Source organism: Capricornis sumatraensis, chromosome 3 (assembly GCF_032405125.1).
Source record: "Capricornis sumatraensis isolate serow.1 chromosome 3, serow.2, whole genome shotgun sequence".
Taxonomy (NCBI): Eukaryota; Metazoa; Chordata; class Mammalia; order Artiodactyla; family Bovidae; genus Capricornis; species Capricornis sumatraensis.
The window spans coordinates 22,443,718-22,459,578 of NC_091071.1; the positions used below are offsets into that span (position 1 = coordinate 22,443,718).

Sequence of the window (15,861 nt, forward strand, 5' to 3'; positions counted from 1 at the left end):
TTTGAGGCACTGTGAACCTGTGTGATGTCTGACTGAGATGGATCCCACTGGGGGGCATGAATAACTGAAAAACTTTCCTGGGGTACCAATTGTACCCACATAATTGTATCACTGTATGAAATCGAGCCATCAGCTTGCTTCCCTTCAAAAAACATTGCCTTGCTCCTTTGAGTTGGTTATAAGAGAGCAGGCATTTAGGAAGGCAGTTAAATCAGAATCTCACAACCAAGGTGGTTTAGAGTGGTAGAACTTTCCAGATTTTCTTTTTGCAGGCCAGCAGAGAGTCAGTGTAATTACTATTACATTGTGCTATTCATGAATCAGTGCCTCAGTACAAGTGAAATGGTGAATACAGAAATGCGAGAAAGCCACTTGATTTTCTAAGGTTAACTAAATTGGTTTATAGGACTTGTTCAGCTAGTTGGTTCTGAGATCTGGGAGGCATGGTTAAAGTCAAATACTGTAGGTTAGCCTCATCATGTTGTTTAAAGTTCTACTGATAGTGATCTTAACAATTGTATGAGGTGAATTAAATAAATTTTAACCAAATAAATTTGGTCCAAATCTAAGATTAACCAGAGTAGCTGATGAGGTAGTATACTCAAGGGGAAATATGCTAGAAGTCAAGATGGGAGATATTATTGGGAGACAATTTTTCATGGGTCTTTTGTGTTTCTGTATGATTTTCAAGAAAATGTATTAACTGCCTTTTGTTTTGCAAGAATGTTTTTTGCAAGGCTTTTGCAAGGATGATTATAGAGCAAATGGCTTTTGACAAGAGACAACATCTCCCTCTGGACCAGCGGAAAGGTTTACTTAATGTTCAGTGTAATAAAATGTTTACTTCCAGAGCATTATGAAGATTTGAGTTCCAGAAGCTCAGGGGTCCTCTCCTGTAACACAACCCTCTGAATAAAAAGGTAGGATTGGGGACCTGACACAAATATGATCTCTGCCTACTGTTACTGCTGTGCGTAGCAAAATCTAGTGTCTTTTTTTTTTTTTTTTACACTGCATAGGGTCTTTCTTGCTATGTGTGGGCTTTCTCTAGTTGTGGTGAGTGGGGATTACTCTTGGTTGCAGTGTGAGGGCTTCTCATTGTGGTGGCTTCTCTTGTTGTGGAGTAGAGGCTCTAGGCACACTGGCTTCAGTCGTTGCAGCATGTAGGCTCAGTAGTAGTGGTTTGCAGGCTCTAGAGTGCAGGATCAGTAGTTGTGGTACACAGGCTTAGCTGCTCTGCGGCATGTGGAATCTTCCCGGACCAGGGATTGAGCCTGTGTCCCCTGAATTGGCAGATATATTCTTATCCACTGTACCACCAGGGAAGTCTCAAGTCTTGTGTCCTTGACCTAGGATTCCAGTGTCTTCTGCCAGTATTCATGGAACTGTGGTAAGCTAACTTGACAATTTACAGGTAGGGTAAAATCTCAGACCCTTCACAGTTCAGTTCTTGACAAGAGGTCACTTACTCTAATCATCAAAGTTTGCAAACTTTCTTCTTTGGGGTTTCAGATTGTGTACACACATACACAGAGTGATAGAGACATACACACACAGAGACAGACAGAGACACAGAGAGAGAGAGAAGAAGAGGGGAATGAGAAGGAGAAGAGAGAGAAGAAGGAGGAGAAGGAGAGGAGAAAAAGAAAGAAGAGGAGAGGAGAGAGGGGAGGGGAGGGAGAGTGAGATTGAGAAAGACAGAGAGGGAGAGAGATGCTTCTATATCTAGTTGTAGGCAGCAGCCTAGAGAGGCATAATTGTCACTGGTTGGAAAATGATGCTGAGCAAGGCCTTGTGGGTTTCCTAAGAACAAAGATTTTGTGTGTCCCCCATTTCTTTGATTACAGGAAACAGCCTTCATTCAGCCTCCATGGCCTTCCTTGAGTTCCAGTAGGCAGATTCAAGCAGTTGTTAATTGGGGAAGAGAGGGGGGCTTGTGAGACCAGGGAGAAACAGTCAAGGATAGCCTTGGGGCAGGGTCCTGTTTCCCCATAAGTGGGTACACACAACGATATCTTTGCCTCCTCCAGGTGGGAAAAGTTAACAGTTAATGACAGTATGCTGCTCACAAGCATGTAGAACCTCAGACCAGTTGGAGCCGAAGGTTGATGATGCTGACTCCTACTTACCTTACCACTAATCCATCAGAAGACTGTCCATGTACAGATCATACCCTCCTTGAACAATTACTATAAAACTTATTATCTTCTTCAAGTTGGGACATTTGAGAGCATTAGTCTACTGTGGTCCCCTTTACCTGGCAAGGCAATAAAACTATCCTTTTCTACTTCACCCAAAACTCTGTCTCCAAGGTTCAATTTGGCACTGGTTTACAGAGAAACTGAGCTTTTGGCATCAGAAATGAATCTCATAGCAGCTTTATTTCTTGACCTTATCAATATTAGCAAAAGTCAGGAAGATTTGCTCCAATGTTATCTGACTGATGAAATAGTCTACTAGATTGAATAGTGTTTTAGCTTCCTCCATAATATGAAACACCTTTAACAGAAAAAAAAAATCATGGTGTTACCATTGCTGTATCCTCAGATGAACATTTTCCCCCACCCAATCACTTCCCAATTCCTGCCAGGTTTATGCTTAGGAATAAAAAGATATGGAAAGGGGAAGTTAGAAGAAGGAAAAGGTGGTTGAAAAATAGAGAAGAGGAGACAGTTCTTTATTTCTATTCTCTTGATAGGTATGGAATATTAGAGGTTAGGGTCAGAAGTATCAATCAAACTACAGGGGCCTTTGGAAAGTAACTTAAAAAGTTCTCCTCTGCAAATATCATGTTCCCATCCCACATGCTTGAATCTCTGAGCTTCCCATCGGTCTCCATTAACACATAATGTTAGAAATGTATGATTTCAACAATCACCTTTCCCCAACAAATTCCCTTGCTGGGAATGTAGTAGCCAATAATTCCTTGATAATCCTGGTTTATGATGTTACCTAAGAAAGGAAAGATTTGACAGGTGAGTAATAGAGAGGGCCCTGTTTACAAAATTCCCCAATAATTCCCTTTCCAGTTATCCCACCAAGAGAAATAATATATGCATTTAAAACAAAGATGACATAATTCCATTTTTACTACATATGACTTTGTTAAGTATTTCAATAGATTTACTTCCACATGAAATATGGTCTTATTGTCACTTTTAGACATGGAAAAAATAACTCACATGCTCTTTGCCAAAGTGGAATTACATGAACTCTAAAGATCATGGCATCCGGTCCCATCACTTCATGGGAAATAGATGGGGAAACACTGGAAACAGTGTCAGACTTTATTTTTTGGGGCTCCAAAATCACTGCAGATGGTGACTGCAGCCATGAAATTAAAAGACGCTTACTCCTTGGAAGAAAAGTTATGACCAACCTAGATAGCATATTCAAAAGCAGAGACATTACTTTACCGACTAAGGTCTGTCTAGTCAAGGCTATGGTTTTTCCTGTGGTCATGTATGGATGTGAGAGTTGGACTGTGAAGAAGGCTGAGCGCTGAAGAATTGATGCTTTTGAATTGTGGTGTTGAAGGCTCTTCAGAGTCCCTTGGACTGCAAGGAGATCCAACCAGTCCATTCTGAAGGAGATCAGCCCTGGGATTTCTTTGGTAGGAATGATGCTGAAGCTGAAACTCCAGTACTTTGGCCACCTCATGCGAAGAGTTGACTCATAGGAAAAGACTCTGATGCTGGGAGGGATTGAGGGCAGGAGGAGAAGGGGACGACCGAGGATGAGATGGCTGGATGGCATCACTGACTCGATGGACGTGAGTCTGAGTGAACTCCGGGAATTGGTGATGGACAGGGAGGCCTGGTGTGCTGCGATTCATGGGGTCGCAAATAGTTGGACATGACTGAGCCACTGAACTGAACTGAACTGAACTGAATGATTCTTAATACCTTTTCATATGTTTCCTGCTTGTTTTGATTGTTTTTTCAATATTTAAAATTTCTCTCTCTGAAATATAAATTTCTGTTTCCCTAGCTATTAGGAATAACAAAATCAACTCTTTCCTTGGCTGTGTGCAGCATAACTGCTGATTGCACATGTGTCTTATTGCTGTCAGAGATTTTGGCCTCTTTGTATTCTAGGTTCTTGGAGAAATACTCTGCCACCTAGTTTTTGTTAAAAATGTTTTCATGAGTTTTTGCTTGTATCATTCTATTTCTTCCATTTTGGTTAGAAATTTGGGAAAATTCAAAACTGATCATTTGGTTTTAATTTCAGTAAGTATAATTTTTGTATCTGAACATTTTGTTTGCTTTTTTTCAAATTTGCTTTGTTTATTTTTAAAGAAAATTCTGAAGTATCACACATACAGCAAACAAATAAAACCATAATTGAAAAAAACACATGTAAATAATATTCATAGCAGCACTATTTACAATAGCTAGACATGGAAACATCCTAGATGTCCATCAACAGATAAATGCATAAAGAAGATGTGGTATATGTATATACAATGGAATATTACTCAGCTCTAAAGGGAATGAATTTGAATCAGTTCTAGGGAGGTAGATGAATGTAGAGCCTGTTATACAGAGTGAAGTAAGTCACAAAGAGAAAAATAAGTACTGTATATTAATGCATATATGTGGAATCTAGAAAAATGGTATCAATGAACCTATTTGCAGAGAAAGAATGGAGATGGAGATATAGAGAACAGACTGTGGACACAGTGGGGGGAAGGAAAGACTGGGATGGATGGACAAAGTAGTATTGACATATATATAGTACCGCGCGTAAAAGAGATATCTGGTGAGAAGTTGCTGTATAACACAAGGGAGCCCAGCCTGGCCCTCTGTTATGACCCAAAGGGGTGAGATGGGGGTGTGGAGGGAGGCTCAAGAGGGAGGTGATATACATATACAGTAATGACTGATTTGCATTGTTGTACAGCAGAAACCAATGCAACATTGTAAAGCAATTTTCCTCTGATTAAAAAAGTAAACAAATCATAATTATACCACTCAATGAATTTTCACAAAGTTCATTGCATCTTTTGTGTTTGGCTTTCTTTCTCTTTCCATATTGTGTTTGGGTTGTATGCTATGTAGTTGTAGTTTGTGCATTCTCACTGATGAATACTATTCCAATGTATATGTACAGTATTCCACTTCAGTAGACTGAATCATATTCCATCATATTATGAATATGCCATAATTTATTTATCCATTCCATTGATGAATGGAAGTTTTAGCCATTATATATAGTTTTAGCCATTATATGTAGTGCATTAATAAACAGTCTTGTACATATTTTTTAGTGAACATATGAACTCATTCTTACTGTGTACCTTAGAAGTAGAAAAAGAGAGTATCCTTCACAGTGGTGCTAAAATTAGACATCACAACTTACAAGAAAAGAAAATTATAGCATATAATTATAGCATAGCTTCTAAGCATAGGAGAAAATACACTTAGCAAATATAGTAAATTGAATCAAACATTACATAAAAAAGGGAATACATTACAACCAAGTGAGAATTACTCCAGGAATACAATGTTAGATTACATTAAAAACTCAACCAATGTAATTCACCACACTAATAGAAAAAAGGGCAAAGATTATTAAATCATTTTGATGGATGTATAAACAAAACTCTCTTTTTGGCTGTTGACAATTTGGTTGTAATGTATCTTGGTGTGGATCTTTCTGAGTTTATCCTATTTGAAACAATGGTTTTAGGTTTGTAGATTCAAAGCTTACATCAAATTTGAGTTTTCAGCCATTGTATCTTCAAGCGTTCTTTTTACCCTTTTCTTTCTCTCTCTTTTCCTCTGGGACTCCCAAACTGCATATGTTGATCTTGGTATTGTTCAACAGGTCTGTTAGGCTCTGTTCAATTTTCTTAAACCCTTTTTCTTTCTGTTCCTCACACTTGACAATTTCAATTGTGCTATCTTCAAGCTTGCTCATTTTTCTCTATGTTCAAATATGCCTTTGAATCCATGTAGTGTATTATTCTTTTCAGTAATTGTACTTTTCATCTCAGAATTTCTTTTGGCTCCTTTTAATACTTTCTATCTTTTTTTATTGAGTTTCCAATTTCACTCATACACTGTCTTCTTAAATTTGTCAATGTCTTCCTTTAGCTCTTTGAGCATTTTCAAGACACTTGTTTGAGTCCTTGTCTAGTAAGCCTTCCATCTGTTCTTCTTCAGAGATGGTTTCTTTTGATTATTTTTTCTTTTGAGTGGGCCAAACTTTCCTATTACTTTGTTTTGCGATTTTTTCATGTGAAAGTGAACACTGGAATCTTAAAATACGATAACTCTGGGAATCAAATTCTCCCTTTTCTCCAGTGTTTGCTGTTTAAAAAAGCTTAAAATTGTTGGAGGATATCTCTGTGTTGGAGATAAGCTTGAGTTTTAAGTGTGAGATCTCCTCAGATGTATTTTTTTTTGTGCCTACATCTTTCTCTGGCATATGCAGTGACTTTCTAATTTTTTTTGCATATATTGTGAGTTTTGAATATCATAATCCCTACATGTCTCACTTCTGAAAGGCAGGAAAGGGAAAAATGAAAAAAAGTACTTTCTCTTTAAACTCTCTGCACGCTCTTTAAGCTGATGGTGGTTGCATTAATGGTGACCTGCCTTTGTGTCTTTAGGTCCTTGGTTCAAAGGATTAATCTGTAATCAGAATACAGAGCCTTGATATTTGGAAGGCAAGGTCCTTATTGCCTACTATTACTCTTCAAGCTACTATAGGAACGCTGGTTTGGATACCTTTCATGGGGCTGGGAATTAGAAGATGGGTAACAAGTACTGCACTGTATTGAAGTGATTGAAATTAATCACAATTAATTTCTAGGGTCATACTTCCCCTAGAACCTGCAAATTTTCAAATAGACTTTAGAGTTCCAGAATAATTACGTCAACAATTTCTGTCAAAATAATTATTGTCTAGGTGAAGAGATATATTCTTGGAGCTTTCTACTCTGTCATCTTCCCTGATGTCACTTTTTGCTAATTTTTGATTTTCTCTTTTATTTCATGCAAAGTTATTTTATTGGTTTCAAGATTCTTCCCTTTGGCTTCTAGCATTTTTTACCCTGATGTTTCTGTGTGTAGTTCTCTGGGTATTTATCTCTTTATATTTATATCTATTGAACATCTCAGATCTAGACATTAATGTTTTTCATTAAATTTGACAAGTCTTCAGGGGCTAGTTTTTGGAATATATCTTTTGCCCTTTCCTACGGGTTTTTGAGGCCCTGTTAATTTTCTTCTTACTTTTTTCTTTTGTTCTTTGGATCACATTATCTCTATTGATCTATCTTCAATTTTGCTAATTCTGCTAGTTCAAATCTGTTGTTGATCTCTACTGGCAAAATTTTCATTTTAGTTATTGTACTTTTCCATAGCAGAATATGCTTTTGGTTCATTAAAAATAATTTTTGGTGATATCTTTTATTTGTTGAGATTTTTCAGTATATCTTCCTTTACTTCCTGAAGCATTAACTTTGCCTATTGAATATATTTTCTATAGCTTTGTAGTCTTTCTTAAGACTGAAATCTGGTTGCTTTCGGATTTCATTGCTAGCTTCCTGCCACCTCCTTTCCCCGGTATGGGTCACATTTTGTTTTTTGCATGTCTCATAAGTTTTTGTTGAAAACTGGACATTTTAAAAAACTTTTAATTTTGTATGGGTGTATCAGTTCAGTTCAGTTCAGTCACTCAGTTGTGTCCGACTCTTTGCGGCCCCATGAATCGCAGCATGCCAGCCCTCCCTGTCCATCACCAACTCCCAGAGTTCACTCAGACTCACGTCCATTGAGTCCGCGATGCCATCCAGCCATCTCATCCTCGGTTGTCCCCTTCTCCTCCTGCGCCCAATCCCTCCCAGCATCAGAGTCTTTTCCAATGAGTCAACTCTTCACATGAGGTGGCCAAAGTACTGGAGTTTCAGCTCTAGCATCATTCCTTCCAAAGAAATCCCAGGGCTGATCTCCTTCAGAATGGACTGGTTGGATCTCCTTGCAGTCCAAGGGACTCTCAAGAGTCTTCTCCAACACCACAGTTCAAAAGCATCAATTCTTCGGCACTCAGCCTTCTTCATAGTCCAGCTTTCACATCCATACATGACCACAGGAAAAAACATAGCCTTGACTAGATGGACCTTCATCGGCAGAGTAATGTCTCTGCTTTTGAATATACTGTCTGGGTTGGTCATAACCTTTCTTCCAAGGAGTAAGCGTCTTTTAATTTCATGGCTGCAGTCACCATCTGCAGTGATTTTGGAGCCCCAAAAAATAAAGTCTGACACTGTTTTCGCTGTTTCCCCACCTATTTCCCATGAAGTGATGGGACTGGATGCCATGGTCTTCGTTTTCTGAATGTTGAGCTTTAAGCCAACTTTTTCGCTCTCCTCTTTCACTTTCATCAAGAGGCTTTTGAGTTCCTCTTCACTTTCTGCCATAAGGGTGGTGTCATCTGCATATCTGAGGTTATTGATATTTCTCCCGGCAATCTTGATTGCAGCTTGTGTTTCTTCCAGTTCAGCGTTTCTCATGATGTTCTCTGCATAGAAGTTAAATAAGCAGGGTGACAATATACAGCCTTGACGTACTCCTTTTCCTATTTGGAACCTGTCTGTTGTTCCATGCCAAATAATAGTGTTGTGATAGTTGCAGGTGAACAATGAAGGGACTCAGCTGTACATATATATGTATCCATTTCTTCCCCGCCCCCAAAGTACCCTTCCATCCAGGCTGCCACATAACATTGAGCAGAGTTGCATGTGCTATACAATAGTCCCTGGAAAACTGGGCATATAAGTTAGTATGTTGTGAACTGAAGCAAAAGTCGCTCAGTTGTGTCCGACTCTGTGACCCAATGGACGATACAGTCCATGGAATTCTCCAGGCCAGAATACTGGAGCGGGTAGCCTTTCCGTTTTCCAGGGGATCTTCCCAACGAAGGGATTGAACCCAGGTCTCCAACATTGCTGGCAGATTCTTTACCAGCTGAGCTATCAAGTGGTAATTTAAAACGTGGTTTGATTTTTTCATTTAGTTTTTAACTGGCTGCAGTATTTTAATGAAGTCTATTTGCCCTCCCCATTGTGGTATAAAACCTGTGATGTTGCTCCCTAGAGAGCACTGCTTCAGGCATGTGCATAGTCACCCGAGGATGACAGTTTCTTTAGCAGGGCTCTCTTTGTCACTTGACCTGAGTATAGCCAAATGCTAAATTCTTTGGTTAAAAATCGCTAGCTCTCTTGTTTTCATCAATATCCTAGGGCATAGATTGTCCCACAGATAGTTTCAATTTCATTTAAGTTCTTTTCAGGGGTAGTTTTTGAATCAAATGTTTGCAGTTTGCTCTGATCCCAGGAGCACTATTCTTAGTGGTAAATTACTCTAGTAAGCTAGCTGATCTGATTTAGTTTATACTTATTAATAAGGCTTCTATTCTCCTCTTAAATGCTTTCCACTAAAACTCTCATTGCTTTTGAGAGCACCTTTGAGCTTAAATTTCCCCACATTCTCTTTCAAATACAGTCAGTCGTGAGAAAGAGCTTCAGAGCTCTTTGTTTTATGGTTTGCTTTCTCATGGGAAAAATCTCTGAGCCATGGCTCTGGAACTGAGAAATGGGATAGTAGTCCACTTCTGAGTGAGATTCCTGCTTGAGGAGCTGGGAAGGTGGTATCAGCAGGTTGTTCTCATGCTGCAGAAGCTCTGATCTGAAAATGAGTCAAGTCATGGGTAATTTGAACCCCCATATTCTCAGCACAGCATGGATGAGATAGAGTCTCTGTCCCATTAGCAAAAGCGAAGTTGCTCAGTCGTGTCTGACCCTTGGACTGCAGCCTACCAGGCAAGAGTACTGGAGTGGGTTGCCATTGCCTTCGGAGGGCTAAATAGAAAAAGGAGTCCCTGATCTCTTGCCTTGTAATTGCCTGAAAATTAGCCTCTGCCACAGGTAGATGGGGGCAGAATGAGAAATGTTGACATCTTGCTCCTCCCAGGAAGATACCATAGTGGTCAACTTGAAGCTGGTGGGAGAGGAAGCCCTCTGTTCTTGGTTGCACCTACTTGCAGTGGAGTTTTCATTGAATTGGGCTGGGAAGAGTTGGGAAGAGGCAAATTGTATTTCACACATCAAAGGATCTTGCTGTTCTTACAATGTTTTAATAGATTTTCTTGAATAAATGTTTCTTCAGTTGCTGTATGTCCTTTAGGATTATTTCCAGAGACTTATTATGGTTGTTTCAAAAATAAACTTCACTTGTTATGCTGAGAAACAGGTCTGCAGAGACTTTATATTGCCATTCCGGAAGTGGAACTTCCATGTTTATTTTATATTACATACCATTACCTTAAATATCTGATGTCCTTTGAAGTCTAAAATTAATGTTTGTGTCTCTGCTTAATCTCTTTCATTATGACATTCCTTTCTGTGATTTTAGGCTTTTGAGTGTGATTTTGCAAAGAGTGATTTTAATATTAAAATTAAATTAGAGAATGAGAATATTAAGGTTCTAAATTGCAAAACTTTTATTATAAGAGGGTTTATATTAATTTCTATAAATGCTCATAGATACTACTAGTCTGAGGCTGAAAAGATTTGTTCATTAAAAATGTTCATAGATTTTAAAAAAGCAGTTTTAGGTTTATAGTAAGACTGAATGGAAGGAACAGAGGTTTTCTGTTTATTCCTGCCTCCACACATGCATAATCTCCCCCATCAGCAACATTCTGATACATTTGTTACAGTTGATGAACTTACAATGACATATCATTGTCACTCAGAGTCCACAGCTTAAATTAGAGTTGATGCTAAAGCTGAAACTCCAGTACTTTGGCCACCTCATGCAAAGAGTTGACTCATTGGAAAAGACTCTGATGCTGGGTGGGATTGGGGGCAGGAGGAGAAGGGGACGACAGAGGATGAGATGGCTGGATGGCATCACCATCAAGTGATGCACATGAGTTTGGGTGAATTCTGGGAGTTGGTGATGGACAGGGAGGCCTGGCATGCTGCAATTCATGGAGTCGCAAAGAGTCAGACGTGACTGGCGACTGAACTGAACTGAACTTGGTGTTGTACCTTCTATTGGTTTAGATAAATTAATAATGCTATCCATCTACCATTATAATATCATACAGTAGTTTCACTACTCTAAAAATCCCCTATGCTCTGCTTATGCATCCTTCCCTACTCTCTAAGCCCTGACAACCCTTGAGGTTTTTACCATCTCCATCATTATTCCTTTTAAAGAATGTCACATAAGTTGGAATCATACTGTATGTAGATTTTTCAGATTTGTTTCTTTCATTTAGTAATATACATTTAAGTTTCCTCCATGTCTTTTTATAACTTGATAGCTTATTCATTTTTAGCACTGGGTAACATTCCACTGGGCTTCCCGGTGGCTCAATGGTAAAGAATTCACCTGCCAATGCAGGAGACACAGGCTTGAACCCTGGGTCAGGAAGATCCCCTGGAGAAGGAAATGGCAACCCACTTCAGTATTCTTGCCTGGGAAATCCCATGGACAGAGGAGCCTGGTGGACTACAGTTCATGGGGTCACAAAAGAGTTGGACGTGACTTAATGACTAAGCAACAACACTACATTGCCTAGACAAACTAGTTTATCCAGTGACCTAGTACTGAAAGACACTTGGTTGCTACCAAGTTTTGTCAAGCATGAATAACACAGCTGTAAACATCTATGTGCAGGTTTTGTGTGGACATAAACTTTCAACTCCATTGGGTAAATTTTAAGAAGCATGATTGTTAGATAGTATGGTAAGAGCATGTTTACTTTTGTAATAAGCCATCAAACTGTCTTCCAAAGTGGCTGTACCATTTTGCATTTAAACCAGCAGTGAATGAGGGTTCTGGTTGGCCAAGTCCTTACCAGCATTTCTTGTCATCAGTGTTCTGTGTTTCAATCATTTTAATAGGTGTGTAGTAGTATCTCACTGTAGCTTTAGTTTGCATTTCCCTGATGACATAATGCGGAGCATCTTTCATGTGCTTATTTTCCATCTGTATATAATTTTTGTTTGTTAATGTCTTTGATCCATATTAAAATCAGGTTCCTTGTTTTCTCATTTTTGAGTCTTAAGAGTTCTTTGCATTTTTTTTTTTTTGGATAACAGTCCTTTATCAGATATATCTTTTGAAAATATTTTCTCACAGTCTGTTGCTTGTTTTTTCATTCACTTGATAGTGTTTTTCACAGAGTTGTCATTCACTTGCTCAGTTATGTCCGACTCTTTGTGACCCCATGGACTGCAGCACGCCAGGCTTTCCTCTCCTTCACTATCTCCTGGAGTTTGCTCAAACTCATGTCCATTGAGTAAATGATGCCATCCTACTATCTCATCCTCTGTCATCTCCTTCTCCTGCCCTCAATCTTTCCTAGCATCAGGGTCTTTTCCAGTGAGTTGGCTCTTCGCATCAGGTGGCCAAAGTATTGGAGCTTCAGCTTCAGCAGCAGTCCTTCCAGTGAATATTCAGGGTTGATTACCTGAATATTGACTGGTTTAATCTCTTTGCTGCCCAAGGGACTCTCAAGAGTCTTCTCTAGCACCACAATTCAAAAGCATCAGTTCTTCAGTGCTCTAGCCTTCTTTATGGTCCACTTTCACATCCATACATGACTACAGAAAAAACCATAGCTTTGACTATATGCATCTTCATTGGCAAAGTGATGTCTCTGCTTTTTACTATGCTGTTTAAGTTTGTCATAGCTTTTCTTCCAAGGAGCAAGCATCCTTTAATTTCATGGTTGCAGTCACCATCTGCAGTGATTTTGGAGCCCCCCAAAATAAAGTCTGTCACTGTTTCCATTGTTTCCCCATCTATTTCCCATGAAGTGATGGGACTGGATGCCATGATCTTTTTTTTTTTTTAATTTATTTTTTAATTGAAGGATAATTGCTTTACAGAATTTTGCTGTTTTCTGTCAAACCTCAACATGAACCAACCCTAGGTATACATGTATTCACTCCCTTTTGAACCTCCCTCCCATCTCCCTTCCCATCCCACCCCTCTAGATTGATATAGAGCCCCTGTTTGAGTTTCCTCAGCCATAAAGCAAATTCCCATTGCCTATCTATTTTACATATCATAATGTAAATTTTCATGTTACTCTTTCCATACATCTCACTGTCTCCTCTGCTCTCCCCATGTCCATAAGTCTACTGTCTATGTCTGTTTTTCCATTGCTGCCCTGTAAATAAAATTTTCAGTCCTATTTTTCTGTATTACATATATATGCATTAGAATACAATATTTATCTTTCTCTTTCTGACTCACTTCCCTCTGTATAATAGGTTCAAGGTTCATCCACCTCATCAGAACTGACTCAAATGGGTTCCTTTTTATGGCTGAGTAATATTCGTTTGTGTATATGTACCATAACTTCTTTATCCATTCATCTGTTGATGGACATCTAGATTGCTTCCATGTTCTAACTATTGTAAATAGTGCTGCAATGAACAATGGGATACATGTGTCTTTTTCAATTTTGGTTTCCTCAGGGTATATGCCTAAGAGTGGGATTGCCGGGTCATATGGTGATTTTATTCCTAGTTTTTTAAGGAACCTCCATACCGTCTTCCATAGAGGCTGTATGAATTTTATTCCCACCAACAGTGCAAGAGAATTCCCTTTTCTCCATACCCTCTCCAGCATTTATTGTTTGTAGACTTTTTGATGATGGCCATCTGACTGGTGTGAGATGGTATCTCATTGTAGTTTTGATTTGCATTTCTCTAATAATGAACGATGTTGAGCATCTTTTCATGTGTTTGTTAGCCATCTGTATGTCTTCTTCAGAGAAATGTCTGTTTAAGTCTTTTCCCCACTTTTTGATTGGGTTGTTTATTTTTCTGGTATTGAGTTGTATGAGCTGCTTGTATATTTTAGAAATTAATCCTTTGTTAGTTGTTTTATTTGCTATCATTTCCTCACATTCTGTCTTTTCACCTTGCTTATAGTTTCCTTTGCTGTGCAAAAACTTTTAAGTTCAATCAGGTTCCACTTGTTTACTTTTGTTTTTATTTCCATTACTCTAGGAGGTGGGTCATAGAAGATCTTGCTTTGATTTATGTCATTGAGTGTTCTGCCTATATTTTCTTCTAAGAGTTTTATAGTTTCTGGTCTTACACTTAGGTCTTTAATCCATTTTGAGTTTATCTTGACTTCCCTGGTGGCTCAGATGGTAAAGCATCTGTCTACAATGCGGGAGACCTGGGTTCCATCCCTGGGTTGGGAAGATCCGCTGGAGAAGGAAATGGCAATCCACTCCAGTACTATTGCCTGGAAAATCCCATGGACAGAGGAGCCTGGTAGGCTACAGTCCATGGGGTTGCAAAGAGTCGGACATGACTGAGCGACTTCATTTTCCACTTTGCTATGGTGTTAGGAAGTGTTCCAATTTCATTCTTTCACATGTAGCTGTCCAGTTTTCCCAGCACCATTTATTGAAAAGGCTGTCTTTACCCCATTGTATGTTTTTGCCTCCTTTGTCAAAAATAAGATACCCATAGGTGCATGGGTTTATTTTTGGGCTTTCTGTCTTGTTCCATTGGTCTATATTACTGTTTTTGCATCAGTACCATACTGTCTTGATGAGTGTAGCTTTGTAGTATAATTGGCTTTTCATGGTCTTTTGTATTCCATATGAATTGTGAAATTTTTTGTTATACTTCTGTGAAAAATGCCATTGGTAATCTGATAGGGATAGCATTGAATCTGTAGACTGCATTTGGTAGTATAGTCATTTTCACAATATTGATTATTCCTACCCAGGAATGTGGAATATCACTTCATCTGTTTATGTCATCTTTGATTTCTTTCATTAGTGTCTTATAATTTTCTGTGCATAGTTCTTTTGTCTCCTTAGGCAAGTTTATTCCTAGATATTTAATTCTTTTCATTGCAATGATGAATGGGATTGATTTCTTAATTTCTGTTTCTGATTTTCCATTGTTAGTATATAGAAATGCAAGTGATTTCTGTGTATTGATTTTGTATCCTGCAACTTTGCTAAATTCACTGATTAGCTTTAGTAATTTTCTGATACTATCTTTAGGGTTTTCTATGTAAAGTATCATGTCATTTGCAAACAGTGAGGGCTCTACTTCTTTTCTGATCTGGATTCCTTTTATTTCTTTTTCTTCTCTGATAGCCGTAGCTAGGACTTCCAGAACTATGTTGAATAATATTGGTGAAAGTGAACACCCTTGTCTTGTTCCTGATCTTAGGGGGAATGATTTCAGTTTTCCACCTTTGAGAATGATGTTTCCTGTAGGCTTATCATATATGGCCTTTACTATATTGAGGTAGGTTCCTTCTATGCCCATTTTTGAAGAGTTTTAATCATAAATGGGTGCTGAACTTTGTCAGACTTTTTCTGCATCTATTGAGATTATCATATGGTTTTTATATTTCAGTTTGTTAATATAGCATGACACATTGATTGATTTGCATATATTGAAGAATACTTGCATTCCTAAAATAAACCCAACTTGATCATGGTATATGAGCTTTTTGATGTGTTGCTGAACTCTGTTTGCTAAAATTCTGTTGAGGATTTTTGCATCTATGTTCATTAGTGATATTGGCCTGTAGTTTTCTTTTTTTGTGCTGTTTTTGTCTGGTTTTGGTATAAGGGTGATGGTGGTCTAGTAGAATGAGTTTGGAAGTGTTCCTTCCTCTGTAACTTTTTAGAAGGATAGGAATTAGCTCTTCTCTAATGTTTGATAGAATTCTCCTGTGAAGCCATCTGGTCCTGGGCTTTTGCTTTTTGGGAGATTTTTGATCACAGCTTCAATTTTGATGCTTGTAATGGGTTGTTCATAATTTCTATTTCTTCCTGGTTCAGTCT

At 38.5% G+C, this 15,861-nt stretch overlaps 1 protein-coding gene across 1 annotated transcript in view; it reads right to left on the reverse strand.

The window, feature by feature from the left end:
* Positions 1 to 2,379: 2,379 nt before the first annotated feature.
* Positions 2,380 to 15,861, reverse strand: part of LOC138076171 (phospholipid-transporting ATPase ABCA3-like) — a 253,186-nt gene continuing 239,704 nt past the window's right edge. Inside the window, exons 31-32 of the mRNA XM_068968392.1 lie at positions 2,879 to 2,952; positions 2,380 to 2,499 (exon numbers count right to left, since the gene is read on the reverse strand). Of these exons, the coding sequence (XP_068824493.1) occupies positions 2,380 to 2,499; positions 2,879 to 2,952 (194 nt within the window). The remainder of the gene's footprint in view (positions 2,500 to 2,878; positions 2,953 to 15,861) is intronic.